General features: G+C 40.8%; 1 protein-coding gene across 1 annotated transcript; it reads right to left on the bottom strand.

Annotated features, from left to right (window-relative positions):
- On the bottom strand, window positions 1-24611 carry LONRF3 (LON peptidase N-terminal domain and ring finger 3). The gene is made up of 12 exons (XM_045031134.1): window positions 23889-24611; window positions 21756-21874; window positions 20956-21078; window positions 18710-18865; window positions 16902-17142; window positions 16027-16117; window positions 11779-11893; window positions 9882-10003; window positions 9008-9166; window positions 7876-8038; window positions 7150-7299; window positions 1-5776 (listed from the first exon to the last, which is right to left on the bottom strand). The coding sequence occupies exons 1-12, from the start codon at window positions 24547-24549 to the stop codon at window positions 5618-5620; spliced, it is 2259 nt and encodes a 752-aa protein (XP_044887069.1). The 5' UTR covers window positions 24550-24611; the 3' UTR covers window positions 1-5617.

Below are 24611 nucleotides of genomic sequence, written 5' to 3'. Positions count from 1 at the left end.
GAGAGTAAACAACACAAATTTTAATTAGGAAACAGGTATCCACACAGACTTTGTCCTTACAACATTAGTACTACTGGATACACATACAGGCTGACAGGACTATGACATTGGTATCTTGAACATAACATGAATTGGAAAAAAATAAAGATATGTCAAACATATAGAGGTAGCGGAATAGTACTGCTGTTCAATGACGAGAGTTTAATTTAATTTCACTTCAAGTTCATTACAGTGCAAGAAAAATAAAAGGATGCTTTACACACAAATGGAATACACAAGCCCCCAAAGCCATTTGTCACTATTTAAAATGACTTGATAGATATTTTATTTCTGGCTCTCTAACCACATTGCTCGATGGTATTAAATAGGACAAGTCAACAGCATCACATGATCCCTTAAATGATATTTTTCCACTGGCTTTTTGTATTTTTTTCTTCCAGTAGACGTAAGTAAAACGATTACATTGTTTCTGCCACTGTGCTGCCCTGTAAACCTGTGTTCCTCAAATCTGACCTCAAGAATTAAAAAGGGGGTGTGGGGTGGGCTATGACTGAGAAGATTAAGAATGGCAACCAGCAACAGAAATATAGGCACTTCTATTTGAGGGTTAATTTAGACCTCATGAAAACTCATTAGTAAGCACTTCTGTATAGGATACCTGGCTGTATATACTGGGCTTGTCTACACTGCAGTACTGACAGGGGTGGGAACTGTAGAATATGGTAACTTGTGCGCTGACCCCTGTATACCCTGCTCGTGTGAACTAAGTAGTACTTAGCACTGCTGTAGTCCTATTTGCAACAGGGCTAAGTACTACTTAGTTCACACGAGCAGGGTATACAGGGGTCAATTAGAGCATACTCTACAGTTCACACTGCACTGCCATGTAGACAAGACCTCAGTGTAATACTTCAGCTTTTGTGCATCAGCAGCCATTTAAGAATTTAATCCTGTATTAAACAATCTGGTTTCTTGTATATTGGCAATATTTATTCTGCAAATCTTGGCAGAGTATTTCATTTATGAAGAAGAAACTTTTCTGCATTTTTCCTGATCCTGCCATCCTTGTGGGCTTGATCCAACTCCTCATGAAGTTGATGCGAGTCTATTGACAATTTTATCAGACCCTAAATGCATACAATGCCCATTGAGTTGTGCACATAAAGGAACTGTAGACTCAGTTACTTAGATGTTTTGCATATCTATATTTTCACAAAGAAGCTACATGAACCAGTCTCCCCAGTACCCCCAAAACACAAGGCGGCAATGAAAATGTACTTTTTGCCCTCAACTAGTTTAAACACTGGTACAATTCCAGTATCAAAGAAATCATTGAGTGACGACATCCAAAATATAAAACTTCAGTTTATAATGCTCTCTAACCTCTATACCTCACTCTCTCTAACCTCTATACCTCACTATCTATAATGGATTGCTTCAGACCCAGTAAATACAAGTGTGTCATCAAACTCCATTTTTAACCAAGATGAAAATTATTGGATTAACAAATTAGTGGTTCATATGTGCTCTAAAGGCTAGTAAATACTCATACAGGACAGGGGTAGCCCAAGCATGGACCAGCCACTTTGCAATGAGAAATCCCAGCTGTCAGCTTAACAGCTAATAAAAAAAAAATATAATAGCACTCAAGAAAAGGGAACTCCAGTACTACCAGCATGAGGCTAACCAGGTCTGACTTCCAGAAGGGTCTGCTGAACCTTTTGCTTGATTCTGTTCTCACATCAGTTTTATACTGGTGTAATTTCACTGCCTTCAGTGCAGTTACTCCTGATTTACACCTGTCAATGAGATCAGAATCAGGCTCTATCTACTCAGTTCCGTTCTCACCCCTTTTAGTTTTTTAGCCAAGTTGAGCTGGCCAAGAGGAAAAAAATACTGTTTTTTCCTTCGTTCATGTTTTCCTATCATTTGTTATTGTTAGATAAAGTACTGTATAAAGCAGGAAGGAGTCATTTACCTTGAGTCTGCCTTGTACTGAGTGTCAGAAACAATAAATTTACTGAAGAAACTTGACATGAATATCAGAGGTGATATATCTCATTAATACACAGGAATGTGCCATAATGACATGACCAGCATTAAGTTATTTTCATGCATTTTCACCAATCACTTCTCATAAATGGTGACGGTCGCAAATAAAGAAAATCATATCAAACAAGTGTAAATGAGTCTAAAACTTTCAGGAAACCCATTCTCGGGCTGCTTTATGGCTTGCCCTACAATAGTGGTATGGCAGATGGCTTCCATTCATGGTTTGATCTTTTTCCTCTCATCTGATTGTCATTATTGGGAACCAAAACCGCCCCCTGAAATCAAACTTTTGCCAGTGACTTCAAGGCTGTTGAATTGAGCTCCACTGGATATTTAACCTGTGTGAAGGACCAGCAAAAAGCATTCACATTATTTAAACCCCCAAAATAGGGGTTAAATGGGTTTGCTATGCAGGGGCAAATTTTACCCTATGCTGTTAAAGAACTACGAACCCAAGCCTGTATTTGGTGTGCAGCCAAAACTGCCATGGATCACTACTTTCGGGTGCAGATAACAGGATTGTTTTTATTCTACAGTAGGTCAGTACACCTAGTTATGGGGACAACGTGATGGCAAGAATAATAAGTATACTAGCAGATCAATGTAGTATATGAAATTTAAGTGAAGGTATTGTTAAAAATATTCTCACATTTCACACAAGATGCCAAATTTACTGCATCTCAAAAATAAACACTACACAGTGGCATAGGTAGAAACTATCATAATTAACTCCAAGAGAGTTGAAACTTGGTGGTTTCCACTCACCCTGAGGGTGATGGAAAGGACAATGCCTACTTTTAAAATCCACCAGCCAAGTGTAATTAAAGGACTCTCCCTAGTTATCTGTGAACCAGTAACATGAATACGTGTAACAGAAGTTTGGCATGCAGAGAAGAGCAATAAGATCAGTGAGAAAACAGCCCCAAAATACAAGATACTTAATGACTGAATCCTACTCCTATGGATGCGAGGACCAAAACACCCACTCACTTGTATTGGAGTAGGACTGGTCTCTTAAGTTATGTTACTAATACAGAAATGGCCTAGGTCAGAATTGCATTTCCACCTGCAAATAAGATGAGAACTCACTCTTCGTTAAGTGACTTCTGTTTTCTTCCTTATGAAGACAGATTCCATAGCAGACAGCCGCCACCATGCAGTTTACTGTTTAAAACGGGTGTTAATACATATAAGGCTTCTGATTTTTGGTTTTAATAGACATGGATAAAACACTCCTAATTAAAAGAAAGATCGGTATTTATCCAATAAACGCTGAAAAAAACATTGGAAATGGTTACTCAATGCATGTTGACTTCACCCCTTTCACAGTGCAGTTTGTTTAGATAGGTGATGTCCCTGCTCACTGGCTTGTAAGGGCTTGCCAACACAGAGCAGTAATGTGAACTCTGGATGTGTGATTTCTGAAGTTCACTAACATATTGCACATTCATTGGTCCGTATAGACCTGGCTGATTCACACTAAAGGCTCCCTAATGTCCTTTAAGGTAATGCTGTTTGAAACAGTACTAAGTGTATATACAAAGAGAAAAGCCCCATGTTTGGATATCTTCCTAGAACTCAAACCAAATGCCAAAAAATGAAGTGAATAAACCCCCAAAACAGAAGCCCTATACTGTATCCTCAAACAGGCACAGTACCATCCACAGAAAAGTGTGGCAATCTAACAGCATGGAAACGAGTTTCCTGTAGTATTTACAAAGTAGCTAAAGCAAAAACAAAATATACTTTCAATCTGCATCACTAGACGGAAAACTGAAACATGTGACCATTTGTTTCTATGGCACTTAAAGGAGAGTGCCACAGAATTTAATAGGGCTGAAAAAATTACATTCTACAGAAACTTAACAGGGTTCATAAATTACTCTAAAAACTATAAAACTGAAATAAATTCTCAAACTAAAATGATTTTAAAAACCTATGGAAAGATGACAATATTTATTAAATTCTACAGGACTTTTACAGAAGAGTATGAAATAAATACTATTCTGGGCAATATCATGAATTTTCATCCATCCTACTTGCTCTCTGAAGAGGGAAATCCATAGTTTAGATACAAAGACCCAAGCTTGCTCCCACTTAAGTCAATGGTAGAACTCCAGCTGACTTTAATGGAAGCAGGATCAGGCCCAAAAATATGTTACACAGAGCAAAAGAGGCAGAAAAAGTGAAGTGAAGCCCAATTTTCATTTGCCTTTGGGGTTTTAACCATTAGCTATCAAGCTGTTCACAGTCTCTAACAGGAGACATGCAGAGATCATGTAGAGACTTGTGGCTAATGGAAAAACCTGGAGGTTGAGGCGGAATAAATAGAAAGTTTATTAAAATACCTTCCTTCTTATGAGCCCTCCTGGAGCCCTTCATAGCACAAATTAAATCAAATCATAGTATTAATTACAAACATAAGATCTTAACATTTAATAGGGCTGATACAAAGAATTTCTTGAATAACCTGAAGTGAAATAATACCCCTCTCCAAGTCTCTTTTGTGAAAGGTTGCTTCTCACACCAATCAGCTCCTGCTTTGTATTGTAGGTAGCTGTGATACGCTCATAGCAATTCAAATACAACATTTCACCGCAAGCTGCTGCATAGTGCTACTGTTTATATCTGTGCAAAATTAATGGCTGGATCCTTCACTCATCTCTCTGGGCAAACCCAACTGAAGTTTATTACCCAAAGCCCCAAACAAAACACTTCAGCATATGCAGAAGTGCTTTGCTCAACTGGGGGCGAAGTTAAGATTGTAGGATCAAGCTCTACCCAACAACTGACTGAATTATTTCAGACAAAGCCTGCATATTCATGGCTGGCTGTGTTGGGGGCAATCCTTCTTAGAATATAGAACACTGGAGATAGTAGAAAAACAAACATTCAAAGTACTCAAACACAAATGTATTGAAAAATGATCAAAGTAGTTGCTTGTGTATTCCTAATATCTTTCTCCCTAGTCATTCATACATTGTAAGACACCATAAATAAATAAAGCAGCTTACTTTCTGTGTAGAGAATGTACACATAAATAATTACAATATACATTTGGAAACCAAAAAAAGACATTGTAGTGCAAAAATAAGTGATCAAACAGAAGTTGTGGACATAATACACAGTGCTATATAAACCTGAACCACTTGGAATAAAAGACTTTGCAGTTCATTGAAATAATGCTTTAACACTATCAGTATTTCTGTTTCACATTAAACTGCACAGATTTCATTTATCTACTACTACAAAAAATCCCACCTCAAACTTTCAAAAAAGTTTATGGCAAACAAGATCACTTTGTTCTGTTATAACACCGATGACACTAGCCTAGCAGTGCAGCAATTGAATACTCGTCTCAAGAAAGTTCAGAGATCCAAATGGATACTACACAATGATCTGTAAATATCCTTGGCTCTTTATATTTTATTTCCTTTGAAAGTTAGACTTCAAACTTGTCCTGTTTTGACACACAAATCCGTAAGACATTATTGCAGTTAGATATAGTTACAAGAGAAACTCCACAGTCAAGTATTGCAAGAGGCTTCACAGCTCGTTCTCAGCATCATCGTGACTTTGTACGGGACATAAACATAAGGACACGTCTGATGCCATTCAAGCGGTCTTTCAGGGATTTCATGGCAAGAAACGGGAGCTGAGCTCTGCTCTCAAGTGGAAGGACAGCAAGGACCCACCAGCACCACGCAGGGCCATTGGGGCTAGCCTGCAATAGAGAACACACATACATAATGATGCAGAAGCTAAGATTCGGTCAGTGACTTAAAAAAAATCTTGATATGGAGCAATACATTTTCCCTTCAGTCTCTTAGTAAGAGATGCTTTCTACATGGTCCCTCCAAATGCCATTTTAATAACTTCTAGTTAGACGTACACAGTTTATACCCAGATCCTAAACTTTTCTATAATTTGCAGTGTTTGGATTAGACCAATTTTTGCCTCTAGTAATCTGTAGTTTGTCTTCTGCGTTATCTTCATGCTATGTCATAATGGGCCCAAACCTATAAGTAGGGACCTACCAAATTCATGGTCCATTTTGGTCAATTAAAAAAAATAAGTTTAATGATTTCAGCTATTTCAATCTGAAATTTCATGGTGTTGTAACTGTAGGGGTCCTGACCCAAAACGGAGTTGTAGGGGGGTTGTGGTACTGCTACCTTTATTTCTGCGCTGCTGTTGGTGGTGCTACTGCCAGAGCTCTGAAGGCAGCGCAGCTGCTGGCGGCAGCGCAGCTGCTGGCGGCAGCGCAGAAGTAAGGATGGCATGGTATTGCCACCTTAATTTCTGTGCTGCTTCCTGCAGAGCTGAGCCTGCCATCAGCCGCCACCTTTCTCCAGCCACCCTTACAGCATACGGTATTGCCACCCGTACTTCTGTGCTGGTGGAGCGCTGCCTTCAGAGCTGGGTGCCCAGCCAACAGCTATCGCTCTCTGGCCGCCCAGCTCTGAAGGCAGCGCAGAAGTAAGGGGAGCAATCTGTGACCCCCACCCCAAAAAATAACCATTTGACCCCACCCCCTGCAATTCCATTTTGGGTCAGGACCTCCAGTTTGTGAACGCTGGTCTCCCATTGTGAAATCTGTATAGGGTAAAAGCGCACAAAAGACTAGATTTCATGGGAGAAGGCTGGATTTCATGGTCTGTGATGCATTTTTCAGCATCCTAATATTTGTTATACTCTGTTAGTACTTGGCGTTTAGGGTGTCCAGCACCTTGCAGTATTGACTCCCGTAACACTAGCATCAACTTTGTCCTGCAGTTGTCACTGTTTGGTACGATCTCTATTTTCTACCTAACTTGGGGACAAATTCAGTTACGCTGCAAATCGGTGAAATACTGACAATCAGGAAGTTAAATGAAATAATAAATATCAATATTGACTTGCTCAGAGTTCCTGCAGCAATAGCTTATGGCAACAATTCAGATACTGAACAGGTTATACAGGATCAATGAAGAGGATTAACATTTTCTTCAATGGAATTAGAAAATTCTCCTTGGTTTATCAGTGTGTGATTGCTAAGCTTCCTGTCATCAATAAAAATGACAACCTCTATTCCTGGATAAATATAAAGTCATGTACCTGTGGGTCAGGATCCTTAGCTGGCATTGGACCAAAATGACTGAGAATTCGACTCTTGAGTGGTTGTTTGAGTGAGTTAAACCACATATAAGCCTGATCATATACAGAATCATGTAGAACAAGTAACTCAGCATAGTTCTCTCCTTGCACCTGGAGAGAGAACACAGAGGGGGGTGAGGCTGGAGTTAATTCCAATTACATTTTCAAAAGGCATTACACACATTCTTAATTCTTTTGGGAACTCTAGGGCAGCTCCTGAAAGTTTGTTCTTTGGTTTATTTTTCTGAAAAGCATCTCAATCAAAAAGTTTCTCAACCTTTTCATTCACCCCTATGTTCTAAAAAATCCATTTTCAGAACAGAAGTGTTTGTCAGGCTAAATCCAATCACCACTTGCTAGATTATATTTTTAAATGAAAATGAGTCCCCCAGATGATTTGTGTTCAGGTTTTTTTATATGAAAACTCTTTGGGGCAGGCACTGTCTTCCTATAGCACAGGATGGGTTTGCACAGTACCCAATACATTTTGGGGGTGTTACATATTCTCTCAATAATAGTGGACTTTAAAATTTTTGGCATTGATTTCAGCAGGAGTACGGCCAGATCCAATCTGATTACCTGACAGTTATAAAGCAGACCTATTCTGAGGCCTGGCAAAAATCGCATCCTGACACACACTGCCTTTGTAAAAATAAAAACTTTCTGGAAAATCTTCAGTCAACTCACCTTCTGGTCCTCAATGTACTCAATATCTGCTGTGTTGTATCCATCACGCTGGCTGTGCTCTACCACTTTAAACCTCCTCTTGCCAATGCTGTCTACAACAGAGCGACCGTCAGCAAAGAATTCAACATTTCTTATCTCCAGAATGCAGCCATAATCAGCAAACCTATTTAAATCAAAACAAAAGTAAATAGTCTACATTCTTGCCAGGTTCAGTTCTGTAGATTTACTCAACAGCCACTCTATAATACAAAGATATTTACCAGTGTCAGTGAGTGCTACATGTAATACGTGTTACTCTTTTTAGTGTTCTTCAGGTTATACAATGCTTTTCAAAACTATCTTCATGAATGTTCAGCTGAATGCCCAGCACCACTATAATAAGGCCGACTTTTCTACAGTCTCTAAAATTGAGGCACTTACCTGGATTCATCTGAAATTTGGCCTGCCTCAGGAGGGTGCAAAGTAGGCTTAGTGACCCAGAATTGGGATCCTTTGGGCAAGGGGTTCTGAGATACAATCCCTTCCCCCCACCTCCAAGCCATTTTTCAAAGAGTTCCTAGATTTTTTTTTTTTTTTTTTTGCACACTGAGCTAGAGATTAGTTAACTATTAATGTGATGCAGGTCATAATGGTCTGCAGTCAATTTTACTCAAGGTAGTGCATGGCACCCATTAAATCTTTGGGGGACCCAAACTGAGAAAATTCATTAACATTCCAACTTGGCTAGCGTACCAAAGAAATACATTTAATACTTTTTCTCAAGCCATACCTAATAAACTGTGAGCCACTGCCACATACCACTGAGGCCAATACCTTAGTGGGATTCCAAAGGAGGATTAAATATTTAAATGAGTAATATCTGCAGTTACCCTATCTAAGGTAAAAGTGTCTAGTAAGGGATATAAATCTTATCTTCATGCTTCAGTACATCAGCACACCACTAACCAACACGGTTAGGAAGAAATGTGTCTCCCCTCCCCCACCATCAGCCTGTTATTCCACAGTTGTCCATTATAGGGTTTTCAGCACCTTCCTTTGAGGGAGCTAGTACAGACAGCCTACTGGACTGAAACAGATCATTGGTCTGATCTAGAAAAGCAACTGCCACCACTGGAGTGCACTGCTCACTCACCCCTTTACAGGATCACCAATACACATTCCGAATTGTTTGGTGCCAGTCTCCATGCATCTTCGAATCATCAGTCGATAACATGGCTCAAAGATGTGCAGAGGGCAAGGGACTGTAGGATAGGCCATTGTGCAGACAAAGATGGGAACATTCTTATTTAAGCTGTAAGAAAAAAAAATCCACTAGGAAAACATGCACCATCTTCCAGAAAGCATTAGAAAGGTACAAACCAGACATATTTTATGCAACACAGTGCAATTTAGAGGATGCCTCATCTTGCTAACATCTCAAAGTGCTTTACAATAAAATCAAATGGAAAACAAGATTTCTATATTATACAAGAACAGTGAAACTTTTTTTTCATCTTTCCAGATAATGGTAACTGATATTCCATTATAATTAATGGAACTTTAAAAAAAAAAAAATCCTTCCAGCAAAGCCAGAAAGAGTTATCACCTCATCTCTCTAAGTTGCTTTAGAGCTCAGATGTTCCTCAATTCTCTCCCTTTCCCATCCAATTTCCAATCCACACGTACTGGTGAGCTTTTTTATAGTGCAGAATTCCACTTCCAGCCACTATGACATGCGCCAAAGTTAACAGACGCAATGTCATTGCAATGAACCTCATATTACTGGCTTGAATTTCCTGTTGTATTTGAAACCAATCACAAGAGTATGCTACCAGATAGTTTGAAGTTTACTCTTGTGTATCTGAACCCTGCCCTTCTTGAATCATGTAATACAGAGTAAGCTCCTTTATCAGTACCTTAGGACATGTTCTACAGTGATGAGAGCCATTCAGTTGCTAGCTAAACTACCCTTAAAGACTGGTTTAAAAAAAACAAACCACAAAAGCCCACACAAACTGATTACATACTTGGAAAGCTCTGCAATTTCCTCTTCATAAATCTTCCTTCTCTCAGTGAGTTCCTCTGGAAGGTACTTCGCTATTAACTCCTCCATCAGTACCGTTTTGCAATATTTCCTCAAAGCCAAGCACTGCAACAAGAAGGCACAATTGAGCAGCTATCAAACAATGTTTAGCAATGGCTACCATGCTATATTTTACCAAAGTTTCTGCCAATGTAGCCTTTTCTTAATTGTATTTGGTCACTTCCATTACAAACGGAAATGGTCACTAATCCATTTCCCTCCTTGCTTTCTGGCCTGCTTGTGACAATCAAGGTCCAGACATCTCACGACCTGGGGGTCTGGACTCCCAAGAATAAGTAATTGAGTCAACTGACTCTACGCATTATTACTGTACTAGAAGTATGGTCTTTTTACTAAAGCTAGACACACACTGGTCTCGTGTGAGATGGTTTTGGGGAGATCTGATCCTGGAAGGGCTGTTGGGGTTGCCCCCGCAAGCGGCAATCAGGCTGGTGGAATCTAGGGTGATGCCACTTTGCTGTGAACAGGCTGTAAGTGTCAGGCTCTGAGCCAAAGCTGGCAGCACAGGAGCACCAGGGTTACAGGATAGGTGGTGACACGACCCCTTTCTGGTTTGGATGTACCCCCGCAGCATCTCACTATTCTAAAGACATGGGCAGAGCACTGTGATTTTTGAGAAGACTTTTCAAAGCAATACAGAGAACAGCATTACAAGCCAATATCCTACATGAACATCATGCACCAAACTGATGTCATGGGGAATTCCATGCCCAGAGCTTGCAGGATTGGGCTCTTTATTACGCCTGTAACTGGTACGGAGAACCTACACAGACTACCCCCCCCAAAAAAAGCTGCTGTGTCATTTTTCTGGGGGGTTGGCCATTTCCTATGGGTTTTTGCATTTCCCAAAAACCTAGCAGAAACAGCTGGATGCATGATGAGCTTCAGTTTCATTACTCCATTCAAGGAGCTAAAGTGTCAAAGTTGAGTAATAATTTATAGTTTCCTGTGTCTCAAGTTTGTTCACTCTGAAGATATCATTTTTCCCTACTGGTTTAGTTTGTGTGTGTCTCAGAATGTTTCTCTCTCTGTATCATTGCTGTTTCCCACGGAGCTTAAAATTAACTTTACTCATTTTGTTTACTTTTGGTTGGTGAAGCAGCAAGTCAATGCTAGTGCCATTTACATAATGTATTGCAGAGCCAGAAGGAACAAAATATCATAGAGATGCTACAAAACCTAGCTACTCTTTTCCCCTCTCCACTACAATTAAAAATTGTTAGTCCCTGGGAGCTCACCAATGCCACCCTTGAAATCTGGGAGACATTTCTCATCATATTTAACAATTTATTCCCTTCCAACCCTCAGCTCCCAAATTTTTATAACTTTAATTACAAATATGCATTCCTGCAAAAGACAGAGCAAAGACTGAACAGCAAACCAAAGAGAAAAAGAAAGCATACCAAATCCTACCAGTGAAGGCCACACAAATTTAACAATTTTAAGGCAGGCAAAAATCAGCATCTAAGGTACTTGACAGTATTCTTTTAAGGCATAAATTGAGAACATGACTGAAGAAGTCCAAGTGAACAATTAGTGACAAGTAACACCTGAGCCCTGTTCCAGTAGCATGCACCACATGGGCTGACCAGGCAGAACACTGCTGATCTCAATGTGCAACCACCCACATTGAGCTCTGTGCTGCATCAGGGCTTTAGGTCTTAAGTGTTTAAACTACACGAGCTCTCTGAGCCTTAGAGACATTTAAAAAGGCTTCTTCATACGGGATTTCAAGTATATTTGAATATACCAGTGGATTTCTGAAGTTATTTATTCCCCCTCCCCTCCAGTTTAAGCAGACCAAATTCATGCATCATTACCTCAGAAAGACCTTCTTTGCACAGGGGACATTTTGCGTTGTGATCTAGGCATCTTTCGAGACACTTCAGGCAGAAGGTGTGCCCACAAGGTGTAGTGACAGGTTCATAAAAAAGCCTGGAATGGAACAATCAACAAAAAAGCGACAATATCGTGTAGCAAGAATAAGATAAAAGGCTACTTCATAACATCTTTTCATATTTATTCAGTAGTTATAATTCTGTGCACTTTAGTCAGAAATTTGTTTCTTATTTTTCACTTTTGTATTTATTCAACTAAGGCATTTTGCTATTGCCAATCTAACATAGAAAACACTCTGAAATCCTGGGTCCATTGAAGTCAACCGAAGTTTTGCGACTGATTTCCATTTGAGTAGGATTGCCGTTTTGGGACCTATAGGGTTAATAAAATGGGTATACACTAGGGGTGAGCAAACTTTTTGGCCCAAGGGCCACATCTGGGTATGGAAATTGTATGGGGGGCCATGAATGCTCATGAAACTGGGGGCTGGGGTTCAGGAAGGGGTGAGTGCTCTGTGGTGGGGCCACAAATGAGGAGTTCTGGGTGTGGGAAAGGGTTGGTGTGTGTGCGTGAGCTCCGATTGGGGGTGCAGGCTCTGAGGTGGTGTGAGGGGTTGGGGGTACAGGAGGGTGCTCCGGGCTGGGACTGAGGGATTCAGAGGGCAGGAGGGGGATCAAGGCGGGGTTAGGGGGTTGGGGTGTGGGAGAGGATCAGGGGTGCAGGCTCTGAGCAGCACTTACCTCAAGCAATTCCCAGAAGCAGCAGCAGCACGTCCCCCCCTCCATCTCCTATGTGGAGGTGCAGCCAAGCAGCACCATGCACTGCCCTGTCTGCAAGCACCACCCCTGCAGCTCCCATTGGCTGTGCCCGGCCAGTGGGAGCTGCAGGGGCAGCACTTGGGGCGGGGGCAGCGTGTGGAGCCAGACAGGGGACATGCGCTGCTTCCGGAGAGCCACGGTATGTGCGGAGCGGGGCAAGCCCCCAATCCCGCTCCCCGGCTGGAGCACCAGAGGGGGGAACCCTGGACCCCGCTCCCTGGCAGGAGCTCATGGGCCAGATTAAAACATCTGAAGGGCTGGATTCAGCCCCCGGCCGTAGTTTGCCCACCCCAGTATACACTATTGTTACCATATCTAACACTGGAGAATTTAGTTTTGTTTGAATATATTGCATAGCTTCTAACTTCCAAATGAACATTCTCCCACAAAATAAATGCACATTAGTCATATTTCATCAAAACATTCTACACATTGTGATTCTGCTTTTCAAGTTAGTTGTCTTTTCTGGCTAAATTAATTGGAAGACTATAATTCCAAAGAGATCTTTCCCTGCTGATGAACATTTAAAAAAAAACTAGAAGGATGTTACAAAAAAGTCTCTCTAATCATTGAAACTAGAAATGAGACCATTCAAAACCGACTACTTTGATCTTAAAAAACCCCATTCAATATTTTAAGGCCTCGTAAGTAATTACGTCAAGCTAAATAATTTAAGTTCATTTGATTAAAAGTAATTTAAAAAAAGAAAACTGGTTTATCAAGAAGATAATTCCATACTTAATTTTTTCAGCATGCAAAGTATGTTTAAGAACATACTGACTCTTAAAATAGCAATAGCCAGTTTATTAAGTGCCATTAGTTGCGCTAAATACAGACATTTAGTGAGGGAGCATATGAAGGAATATCTAAAATGCCAGTTATCTTGTTGCAGTTAAAATCCTGTCAATTGTTCAAAGAGCAGAAACTTTACTGCATAATATTACCTGTTTTGCTTTAAAATGCTTAATACCAAGTTCTAAAATAAGTGTTTGTCTATTTAATCAACTTACAATAGATTTACTTGGACAAATACCACTTTAAATGCAAGCATACAGCACAGGAAATGGCTTTATTAGATCACATAGTCGTGATCCAGCTCTTACTGCACTAATGGGAGTTTTGCTATTGAGTTTAATGGGGGCTGATTTAAGCCTCACAAATTGGAGAAAGATATATTGTAGAGAAAGATTTCTTGAGACCACATGTCAAGTTCAGTATGACAACAGCAACAATAGTCACCCTTGTTGGGAAATAACTGCTCACTTCCAAACAAACACAGAGAAGCGTAGAAATGCAGGGCTGGAAAGGACCTGGAGCACTCATCCATCCAGCCCGTAGGCTAAGGCAGGACCTAATATACCTCATCCTTAACAATTTGTCCATGTTTCCACTTCTGTAGGATTCCTTTTTGATTTTTAGGTCATAAAAGGGCTGCCATATTGGCCTCTTACTATTCTTCCTATCTTTCCTTTGCATCAGGACAGTTTGCTCCGCCCCACCCCACTGGAATGGGTGACTCACCACCTCAAAACATGTTCTGCCAGTGCTTACTGCATGCCACTGAAATTGGTATAGGTCAGTAACACCTTTGCCATTTATACAAAATAGGTCAATAGTAGCTTCTGCAGTTAGTTGGTGAAAGGTCACTATTAGTCCAAAGTACACCTCAGCCTCCAAATCACAGAAGACATTTCTGAATTACCGGTACATAATATGGATAATGACCATGAAGACCACTATGCATTAAAATCAGTGGCAAGAGGAAGATCCAACAGGATCTTCTTACACAGGCCCTGACATCCATATCATCTCAAGGACTTCAGTGGGACTCCATGTGGCTGCAAGGATCTGTGCTGTCCTGTGTTGCAGGAGCAGGGCTGATATTGTGACAGTCAGGGAAGATAAAGGGCCAGAGCTAAGTAATTTAAAAAAAAATGTATCTGAAAATTGCTTTGTAAACAGTCACACCGACATCCTGATTAAAACAGCCAAATTCAAATTGTGTGTGCATATATGGCGGTGGTGGAGGGAGGGAGTGTTGGAGGAAGAGTTTTGCTCTTACGAATATTGAATCTTTTGATAGCTGTGTAAACTTTTGGAGCACTTGGTTCAGGTTTATAGTTTAGGCTTCTGATTTTTTTTTTGTTTTCTTTTAACAGTTTGTTCCAAGCTGAAACTAGCCAAACCAAATACCCTATTTTGGAGAAAATATTTCATTTTATTTTAAACGATTTAAGATGGCACAAAAATATTTGCAGACTTTTCAGTCAAAAATAGTGACACAAATCCAAACTTATGCAGCTGTGTGTCCAGAAACCCACCCCCTCCCAAAAAAACCAAACACCAATTCATTTAAAAGCTAAAAGCTAATAGGGGATTAATCCAGAACACAGCTAATTGGTTTTGGGGATTTTTTTTTCCTGGAGTGCGACTGTGTCCTTATCAGAGCCCTGAGAAACTTCTAATGTTAAAATATACAGCAAAACTAAGAATAAACAAACATAATTTGAAGTCAGGCTGTTCATATACAGCTACAGGAACAAGGTTAGCATCTTGTACCTGAACTCTTTATCTGCAGTCTACACTTGCTCTTTTGTTGACCTATAATAGCTACAACATAGTAATGCTTTTATAAGGTTTAACTTATTGCCACACACTGGCTTGAAGATAGAGATTTTATTAGGAAGAATAGTTTAACTATTGTGTACTTCTAAATGTTAGCTGGGAAGATGTATTTGCCTCTGTCAAGATTTAATGGACCATGCAAGACCAATAATAAAACTGATGTGTTAGGCAACTCCCGTTTTCATGCTCAAATTAGAAGCCTCTCTGAGGAGAAATGAGTGATATTTAACTGTATGAACAGAACAGTGAGCAAGTGTATATTGAGCCTATGTTTGGTTACTTGTGCCGATTTATTTTGGCTAAGTACTAGAGACACACAAAGAACTTCTATTTGCTTATAAGGCCTTTACTATTGCAACAACACTACTTTATTAGTGGCACCATTTTACATAAAGTGTTTTCATAGAAATCAACTTTTCAAATATTTCAAGCATTATGAAATATCGATACACGGTGTACGTATTAAATTAACTGCAAAGGACTAAATGTGGACTGGCTGGTAAGAAGAACTCTTTCAGATATGTTCATTAATCTATTTAACCCTGACACAAGGTATCTTTTGCCAGAACAATCATTTTTCTGGGGCACATCAAAAGCTTTCAGACAGACATAGTCCCATTCATAGTTAACTTTTTAGAACCAAATAACTAGAAGTGAGGGGGGAACCCCCTTAACAGCTTCCAAATGATAGAAAAATAAGCGACTGAGCAAGCTAGGGAACGCCATAGATCATGGCAGTGAAAAACAAGTACAACATAAAAACATTCATTAGAAAATAATGGATACCTCATACACAAAGAACAATCCAGGTCAGAGGGGTCCACAAATTCAAATGGAACGCGGCGCCCAGCACTAGATCCCTTGGCATCAATTGCACCTATTTATAATTGTAAAAAAGTCATTGGAACATATAACTGGACACAGCTATGTAACTGGTTTAACATTTCAAAGACACTGTTTTGGGAGTTCACAAAGCATCTAATTTTAACATGTACTCATAAATACATGCAGTATGTAATCACAGTAGTTACTGAATCATTAGGATCATGGGAATAATTTGTGTGCAGACACCAAAAATCAGCCTGGGCACAACTCACAACAGGCTTGAATTTAATCTCACACCCATGTTATCACTGTTGGAAATATATAAAGGGCTGGATTCTCCTGTCACACCACTGTCTATCCATGGAATGGAGGGTGAATCAGGCCCAAACACTTCTGTGGTCTCAGATGTCTGAACAATGAACAACATTCATGCTTTGTAGGTATGAATAAAGCAAGTCAAAATTTTGACTTTAATTATACTATTACTATTGGACAGAGTGCCATAAGTGTACATGGCACTGACATCTCATAACTCTCAGGGCTCAACTGGTAAACAAGGGCTTGGCCCAATCCCTTTTGTTCTCTTCCTAGATTTATTAGTGTAATTACTTTTACAGAGGAAGCTGCACTCTCTCCACATCAGTTCAAGCCCTGACTACAATACAGAGTGAATAGAAAAGACATGAAAATCTAATTAGGAGCCCAGTCCTTCACTCTTTACCTAGGCAAAAGTCCTGCTGGAATTAAGGATCCAACACTGCATTCCTTACTAAGGCAAAATTCCCACTGCCTTCACAGCACAGGACCAGCCCCCACATTTTATTAATCAGGTTTACCTTTCTTCATGAGTTTGCAGGGCACCTCAGGACTTCTCATTTCCTCAGAGCAGTGCTTTCTCTTCAGAAGGCTGCATTTCTCAGAAATGAGAAGGGCAGACTCTGGGGCGGAGGCATGTTTGTTATCTTCTGAGCAGCCTTTTTTACTTTCTATCATTTGAATGGATTTTCTCAGACTGCCACAGTCACTCATTTTTTGTTCTTCCTGAGCAGGGAAACTCTTTTTCTGTTCCACATTTACCTGTGCGAAAGAGGATTGTACATCAGGACTGCAGTTCTGTAGCATTTTCATTCTGCAGACCACTTTGTAAGAGAACCATGCACCCACCCACCGGCCTGCTCAGATCTCAAAAACTGTCATGTTGTGGACCATCAGGAAGGGCTCTGCAAACCAATGAACTTCAGTTTGAGAACTGTGTCTGGGCCTTATTTTCAGTCAAAATACCACCTTCCCACAATACACAACAAAACAAGCACAGTGTTGCTGTGTTATCAGCCTTCATTTAGAGGGGCCTATAACTTTGCCAAATTACTTCCTGAATCAAGTATCATGGCTAAGTCTCACCCTGTAAGTCATTTCCTGAGCTATGGAAAAATCCATTTGACTGGTTTTAAGTTAAGAGTGAAAAATATTTTGTATATCACAGTGCTGGTTTAAAAGACTAAACACCATATGATCTTTATCCCAAGGGAGGCGTAGAAGTATACACAAAACAATCGATAAAAGGAAAAGTACATACAAGAGGCTGCTTCAGTAAGACTGATCTTTCACTCAATAGCTAAAATGGGCTGCTGGTTCTTGTGTTTATAGCAGTCACAATATCCCAGACAACAGGTCATAAATTCAAGAAGTTTTGCTGCATCATCCTTAATCCTACCGTTGCCATGTAACAGACAGTAACCATTTCATAGGATAATGCCTACCAGTTTGCCAAAGCAAATGGAGGGACTGATTCCCCCTACTCTGGTGAATATGAACGTAGATACTACAGGTCATTGTCAAAAGCCATCAGAGACCATGGTACACAGGAAGGCAGGTGTAGGGGGTTGAATTGTCTCCTCTCCTCCCAATAACCTACCTCATTCAGGAATGGCGATCTGAGGGAAGGAGCCTCTCCCCAGAAAGCACAAAAGGCCTTTCAGGAGACTATGGCATTGAAATAGGGGTGCACCGGAGCAGAGCTGTGTAAAAGCCACCATTCTAGTTTGCAGGAGTTAGCGCAAAGCTTTCCTATAGCTATGTGAGAGAATATACACCCTCGGAGTTTCAGGTTTGGATGAACTAAAGATAGTCCTCAGCCAAACCTCTGAATCCAAACTCCCATAAACATTATGGAACTCTGGATCTGAAACCAACCTTGTGGGTGGCTCATATACCCATACTGGTAAAGACCTCAATCACCAGTCAATACTTCTGAACTTTGGATCTGAATCCAGGGAGGATGGCTTATCAATTAAGGGTCAAATCAAAACCCTTGATCTGAACACCTCCCAAACTCTGGATCTGAACTTTACAACTCAGGCCCATCTCTGGTGTACACTAAATGGGAGATCTAGAATTTCTGTTATCACAGGTAAAGGGATTAATTTTGACAAGCAAGAAAAAGAAGGATCATCTTTTGAAGTCTGACAGCCTTCCTTCCTCCTTATGTATCAATTAAGTTGAATCCAGTAAATTAGCTTTTCAATCCCTAAAGCAGTCTTTAGCTTGTCTGTATTAAGTATTCGGATTCTCAATAAAAACAATTATTCAAATGTCCCATACAACACAACAAAATTAAGAACCACACATCAGAGTTGATCTTTACCTTGAGCAACCTTTGTAGGTTATGGCTGGTGTCTGCAGATCCCACTGAATTTAGAAGATTCCCTTTCAATCTAGAGTGATGTGACAACAACTGCAGGATATCAGGTAAGTGTTCCTGAGCATTTCCCGGGATGGGTGAAAATAAACTAAGTAGAAGCTGTGATATAAAACAGAATACATACTTCACTACTTAGTTCTTCTCTTAAGGGAAAATGGGGATTGTGAGGAAGGGGATGGTTGACAGAAACATCTTTGATTTACAAAACCACTCAAGAAGCCCTGGACAACAGCTAATTAGACTAGGGTGAACCCAAAAGGAACAAATATAAAAGCTAGTGTGATGCAGGCTTAGAATAAGCAAAAAAGACAGTCAATTTCAGAGTTAAATGTGCTGATACATTGTCAACTGGTTTTGTTCTTTAGGGTAACAACGCTTACACACATGTGAATTATGTTCTGCAGACTGTAGAACTAGAATTCTACATAAACATGTCTGCATCTACTGCTTGAGGAATTTGATACAAGTTTGTGCTATGCACCCTAAACTCCCACTGAAGTCATTGGGAACTGAGGGCACTTACCATTCCCTACGTCCAGGGCCAACCAAATCTCTAATATTACAAATAATTGGTGTGTCAAGAAAGAAAAATTGAAACAGTGACAAAGTTGCAGGCATGAAAAACAGGCAATGGCTTCTCGCCAACCGAAAACAAAGGTAAAATCCACTAGCAAATTGCTAGCCATTAGCAGAGTGCAATTCACTGAATGCATTAAAAAGTAGGAATTCCATGTTATAAAAGACTGAAATCGTTTCACTGAACTCCAGGCCTGGTCCAGCAATGCATATGTGCACTGAGCACATCATGTATGAATAACAATCAATCCATAGTCCTGTTCAAGCCAAAAAGGGACTCCTCTTGTGAGCAAGACTGCAGGATTGAACCTTCAAGGTTAAAACAAATTCCAACCACGACTGCCAATTACAATGAGCAGAATGACAAATTTTCACTTAAAGGATTTCATAAAGAGGGACTACATCACTGTTATGCAAACAGTCTTGGAAAAAAAATCAATATAATATTGTATCATTTGATGCTCTCTGTAGCTGACAAACTCTAGTTCATCCTCAGGACCCTATTATGTAGGAATGAATAGCATTCTTGGACAAAGCTATTTTGAGCCTGAATTTAGAAACATATCAGTTCATTAGATCTTGCTCCAACACACAGGAAGATATCACTACAAAAATGATACATGAATCAATGACAATGCATGAGACTGCATTTTGGGAAAGGACCACACTGGCAATTCAGGAAAACACCACAAATGTTTACAATCACTCTCAAAGCCTCCCAGTCAACTATATTATAATCAGACTGGTGCACAAACACTTTCTCACATCAGAGCAATCATGTACTTGTTTCTTTTCACTGCAGGGACCACTACTAAATTATTATATAATGCTGAGTGTCCCCGCAAACATTATTTTCAACAAAGGGTCAAACACACATGCAAACCTTAAGGTAAGTGTTAATAACAATTATCAAAGGTACGTAAAGAAGAATTAGCAACCTTGGCAGTAGCTCTTTAAAGAGAAAGGTAACACACAGCTGTATACTGTAGCTTAGTTTGCTACTGGAAGAGGCTTATTATAGATCTGTCACATTGCCCAGTTATCTTTAATCATTAGCCACCTTTTGAAACAGTTTTTAAAATAAGGCTCTTCATTTGTTTACTCTATTCCCTTTCATGCCTTCTCTGCTTGCTGATGCTCACAGCAGCTTTAGTGGCTGTGAAAAGAGTGATGCTGCTCCCAAGTGGAATCCTGGCCCAGCTGTGCAGTGTTTTCACAGTCTGAGTCATCGAGCCGATACAACATTCACTAGAAACTCCCACTTCTGTCCCAATTGATAGCATCAGTCTACCTGGTAATAAGACTAGGAAACTGATTGGAAGTGTAATTGCAAGGAGTCTAGGAGTGCAATACTAGCCTCCCATTGATTTTTTAACAACTCTGCTGTTATCTGAGTTACACAGGCAACTTACTAATATTAGACACAAAACAGCCTTTCTATACACCGTGTGCTGAATGTGTTTGTTATCTCCAGTGAAACTTTTTGGAGTATAGCAATGGACACCATGTAATAATCTTTACTTCGTTCTTTATATTTTTTTTTTAAAAAGGAAAATTATCTCTATTTAATTTTCAGTGATCTAAGTGTTGATGCACAAGGCTAAAGAACTCACCTTTTGAGCCTCTGATTTGGCTGTCCTGTTCCCAAAATCCAGGGCAAGGCAAAACAGAAATTCTCTTAAAGATTCTTCTATTTTCCCCACATTAGCTAATGCTTGTCCTTTCCTTAAGTGACCCTGAAAGCAAACAGATCTACAGTTCAGTTTATTTCCTTTTACCACATGTTGAGCCTCTTTATTAAAGCAAGAGAATTACTAGGAAAAAATATTCCAAAAGTGAAATAAAAATAGGCACAAGGCAATTATGATAGTCTGCATTACTTAAATAATGAGAGAAATATAAGAAGTCTTTGAGCTTTTTACCACAACACACCTGAAGATTTTTCATATTTAGCTTTCAGAGGAGTATCCCATCCCTACCCCACAACAGATGCACATGCAAGTTTACCCTCACAGCATCTGGCCACAGTTAAAGGTTGGTGTAGTTGAAGTCCTAGGGATCCCTCATCTCTTCATTGGACAGAACCTCCTCCCACAACTTGATCTCCTAACCTTCTCCTTAATGCTTCCTTCTAGCACAATATAAACACTGTGCTCAACTTGACAGGGCATGAGAGCCTGACCTCCATAAAGGTCAGTGACAATTGTGCTTAGCCCATCAGCCTGTGCCCCCTGTCCTTCTCCAAGAGAACTCCGTTGTATTACCATGGAATGTGTTTGAGTTCTACTGATCTAAGATGCTGAGAGTTGAGGAATCTCTCGAAGTCAGTTCTTTTGTGCTACGGCATTTGCTAAGCCACCAGGATGGCCAAAGAGGTTTTACTCTAAATACATTTGTTAAAATTAGAACTTACCTTTGACCAATATGGTTGGAGCCTGCATGCTGTTTCTGCATCATGCAATGCATCTTCATAAGATTTCAAAGTAGAGTTAATCTGGGACCGGTTGCTATATAATAAATGGTCATTTGGAGCTGCAATGGAAACATTGTCTCATTATAATAACTACAAACATTACTGACATGGGCCCTATTCTTTAGGACTCTTTTCTTAAGCAAAAGCCTTTTTCCGGGAAAGCAAAACACCCATTATTTAAATAACCAGTTACAAAATCAGATATGGCAATCTCACTGGGGATTTCCAGGTACAAAGGTGTCAGATTTACATTACACAACTGCAGTAAACACTGCATACATAAAATTCAGAACAGCTCACAAAATACATCACCAGCACAGACAGAGGATCAGATTGTTTATAGAAGCTGACCAGAAAGATTTAAGGTGTCATAACTGTATTATGGCCCAATTAATGTTGCCACAGTATAGATGGGATTTTAAAATGAATAAACTCCCTTTTCAAACGGTTTGGGATAAAAAATTGTAAATGGCACATAACTCTATAATCAAAGGAAATTAAATGACAACCCGAAGAACTGTGTAGGTCAACACTTCTCTTTCACTAGCAGAAGTTGGTCCAATAAAAGATATTACCTCACTCAGTGTCTCTAATAACAGCAACCATCAGATAAATGTTACAGCAGCATAGACCAAATGGCCCCATTGTTTCATATGCTATGTGCTGTAACAGTCAGACACAACGTGGTTTAAGAAAAAATTCTGATCTTTAATTAAAGGCTTAATAAGAACCTTTATTGTTATTAACTTCTTTTTCCACATTTAGTTTATGCAACACAACTATAATCTGGCTTCAAAATAAGTAAACAAGTAATAAATCAGTTTTCTTCACAACCATTGGTAATGTTCATTACTGGCTTGACATTGTTAAGCTGAATAGTGTTTACAGAAGCCTGTTTAGCTGCTCTGTATTACTACCATGTTCCTGTTGGGCAGAGACTGAAGAGAACACAGAACTGTCATGAGTTCTAAAAGTGACCTGCATGTATTCTAAGATCTAGCACTAAAGCACCAGTAAAATCATTTGACAAGCAAGTCCCTCAACAAAATAGGCCAGGGCATTTAAAATCTTTTCACTTATTGCAACATGTCCAGTAATGGTTCACCACGTGCTGCTGCGCACATTAGATTTGTCAGAGAGGGAAAGCCCTTTTTAGGCAAAAAGCAGCCACCATCTCCTGAAATAAAGCATATTCCAATGAGCACCCTGTAATGGGAAGCTGTGACAATGACTCACTCGTAATTTTGATAAATATGATCAAACCTCTGGGATGCTTTCAGAAACATGACCCAATTTGTTGTTACTTCACTGGTTATACAACCATTCCATAAGAAGGGGGCAGGGAATCCAGACCAGAGTCGCAGGCTAAAAGCTTACGCAACACACTGTTCTCCTGACCTAGTTTCACTTTGGACTTTTAAAAAACCAAAACAATAACAGATTCCTAAAAGTTATCCCTCTCCCCAAAAGAGATGGATGGAGAAGAGAGGTAAATATGATGGATACCGGTTTACCCTGTCAAACTACGACCACCACTAAACACAAAGAACACCATTAGCTTATGTATGCTCCGCTGCCTATAAGTCCCTAGTATGCACAGGACAAACTGTTTGGTAAACTAATTTTAAACTGGCACTAATACACTCCGTACTCCAGACATTAATAACGTTTGCTTCTTTATAAAGGACTCGGCTTTATAGCATATCCTCGGCACAGCATGCGAACTGCCACACCCACCCCAATGTTATAGCTAGGAATACTCCCAATGGCTGCACCTCGGATGAAAGTCTGTAACTTGCCCTGGTCAAAATACTTGGTAAATAGGCTCAGATTTAAAAGCAAGACTATAAATGACACTCAGCAGCACTCTAAGGAGAAATCTGGTTGCTAAAACTTGGGCTTCTAACATCCCCTCTGCCTGGCTGTGATCGATCAGTAGCAAAAGTTGCAAATAGGGACAAAAAATCCAAATATTAAGGAGTTAAGTCTTACAGCATTAACCCCCTTAACTCTGCCCCATGTGAGTGGATCGGTGGGGGATCATTTCTGGGGGGAGGGGGAAGGAGTCATTACCTAGGCTGACTGCTTCATTGTACTTCTGCAGAGCAGCTTGCAGCTTCTTCTCCTTATATAAGAGGTTCCCTTCGTGCCTGAGCTGCGACGCCTTCACTTGGCCGGGGAACCACTTGGCCAGCAGGTTGCTGAGGATGACATTGACGCGGAGGGGCTGCCCGGCCGCCAAGCTCCCCTCTTCCTTGCACAGGGCGCAGTGGGACTCGGTGGCCCTGTCCCGCTCCAGGCACTTTTTGCAAAACGTGTGTCCGCAAGGCAAAGAGACGGGCTCGAAGAGGAAGCCCTGGCATTTGCGACAGCTGAAGATATCCCAGTCCCGGGGCGGCAGGAGGCTGCCCCCGCCGCTCCAGCAGACGGGCAGCTGCTCTCGGAGCCGGATGCCCTGCGCCAGGCACTCCACCAGCTTCTCCAGCTGCTCCGCCCGCAGCTGCTGGCGGCGGGAGACCAGCTGGTAGAGCTGGAAGGCTTCGTGGAGCCGGCCCCCGTAGGCCAGCGCGTCGGCCCGCTTGAGCAGCGCCTGCCACTCGGGCAGCAGGCTCGGGGCATCCCCCTGCAGCGGGCTCCCGCCCAGCTCGGCCGCCCGCTCCGAGTTGGGCGCCTGCAACGCCCCGGCGGCGGCGGCGAAGTGCAGCAGCAGCTGGCGCGGCGGGTGGGAGCCCATGGCCGGGGCCGCTCTACAGGGCGCGGGGCCGGGCCCCGGGGCTGGGCTGCGGAGCTGCTGCC

This window comes from Mauremys mutica, chromosome 9 (genome assembly GCF_020497125.1).
Source record: "Mauremys mutica isolate MM-2020 ecotype Southern chromosome 9, ASM2049712v1, whole genome shotgun sequence".
Taxonomy (NCBI): Eukaryota; Metazoa; Chordata; order Testudines; family Geoemydidae; genus Mauremys; species Mauremys mutica.
This window is presented reverse-complemented; position numbering and strand designations above follow the sequence as displayed.

Excerpts from the sequence above, each read along its gene's own strand:
- LONRF3 (XM_045031134.1), bottom strand. The coding sequence starts at position 24,549 with ATGGGCTCCCACCCGCCGCGCCAGCTGCTGCTGCACTTCGCCGCCGCC. Across the intron at positions 11,894-16,026 it reads GATTGTTCTTTGTGTATGAG|GCTTTTTTATGAACCTGTCA; the intron begins GTATCCATTATT and ends GTTCCATTCCAG. Across the intron at positions 7,300-7,875 it reads AGTACATTGAGGACCAGAAG|GTGCAAGGAGAGAACTATGC; the intron begins GTGAGTTGACTG and ends TTCTCTCTCCAG.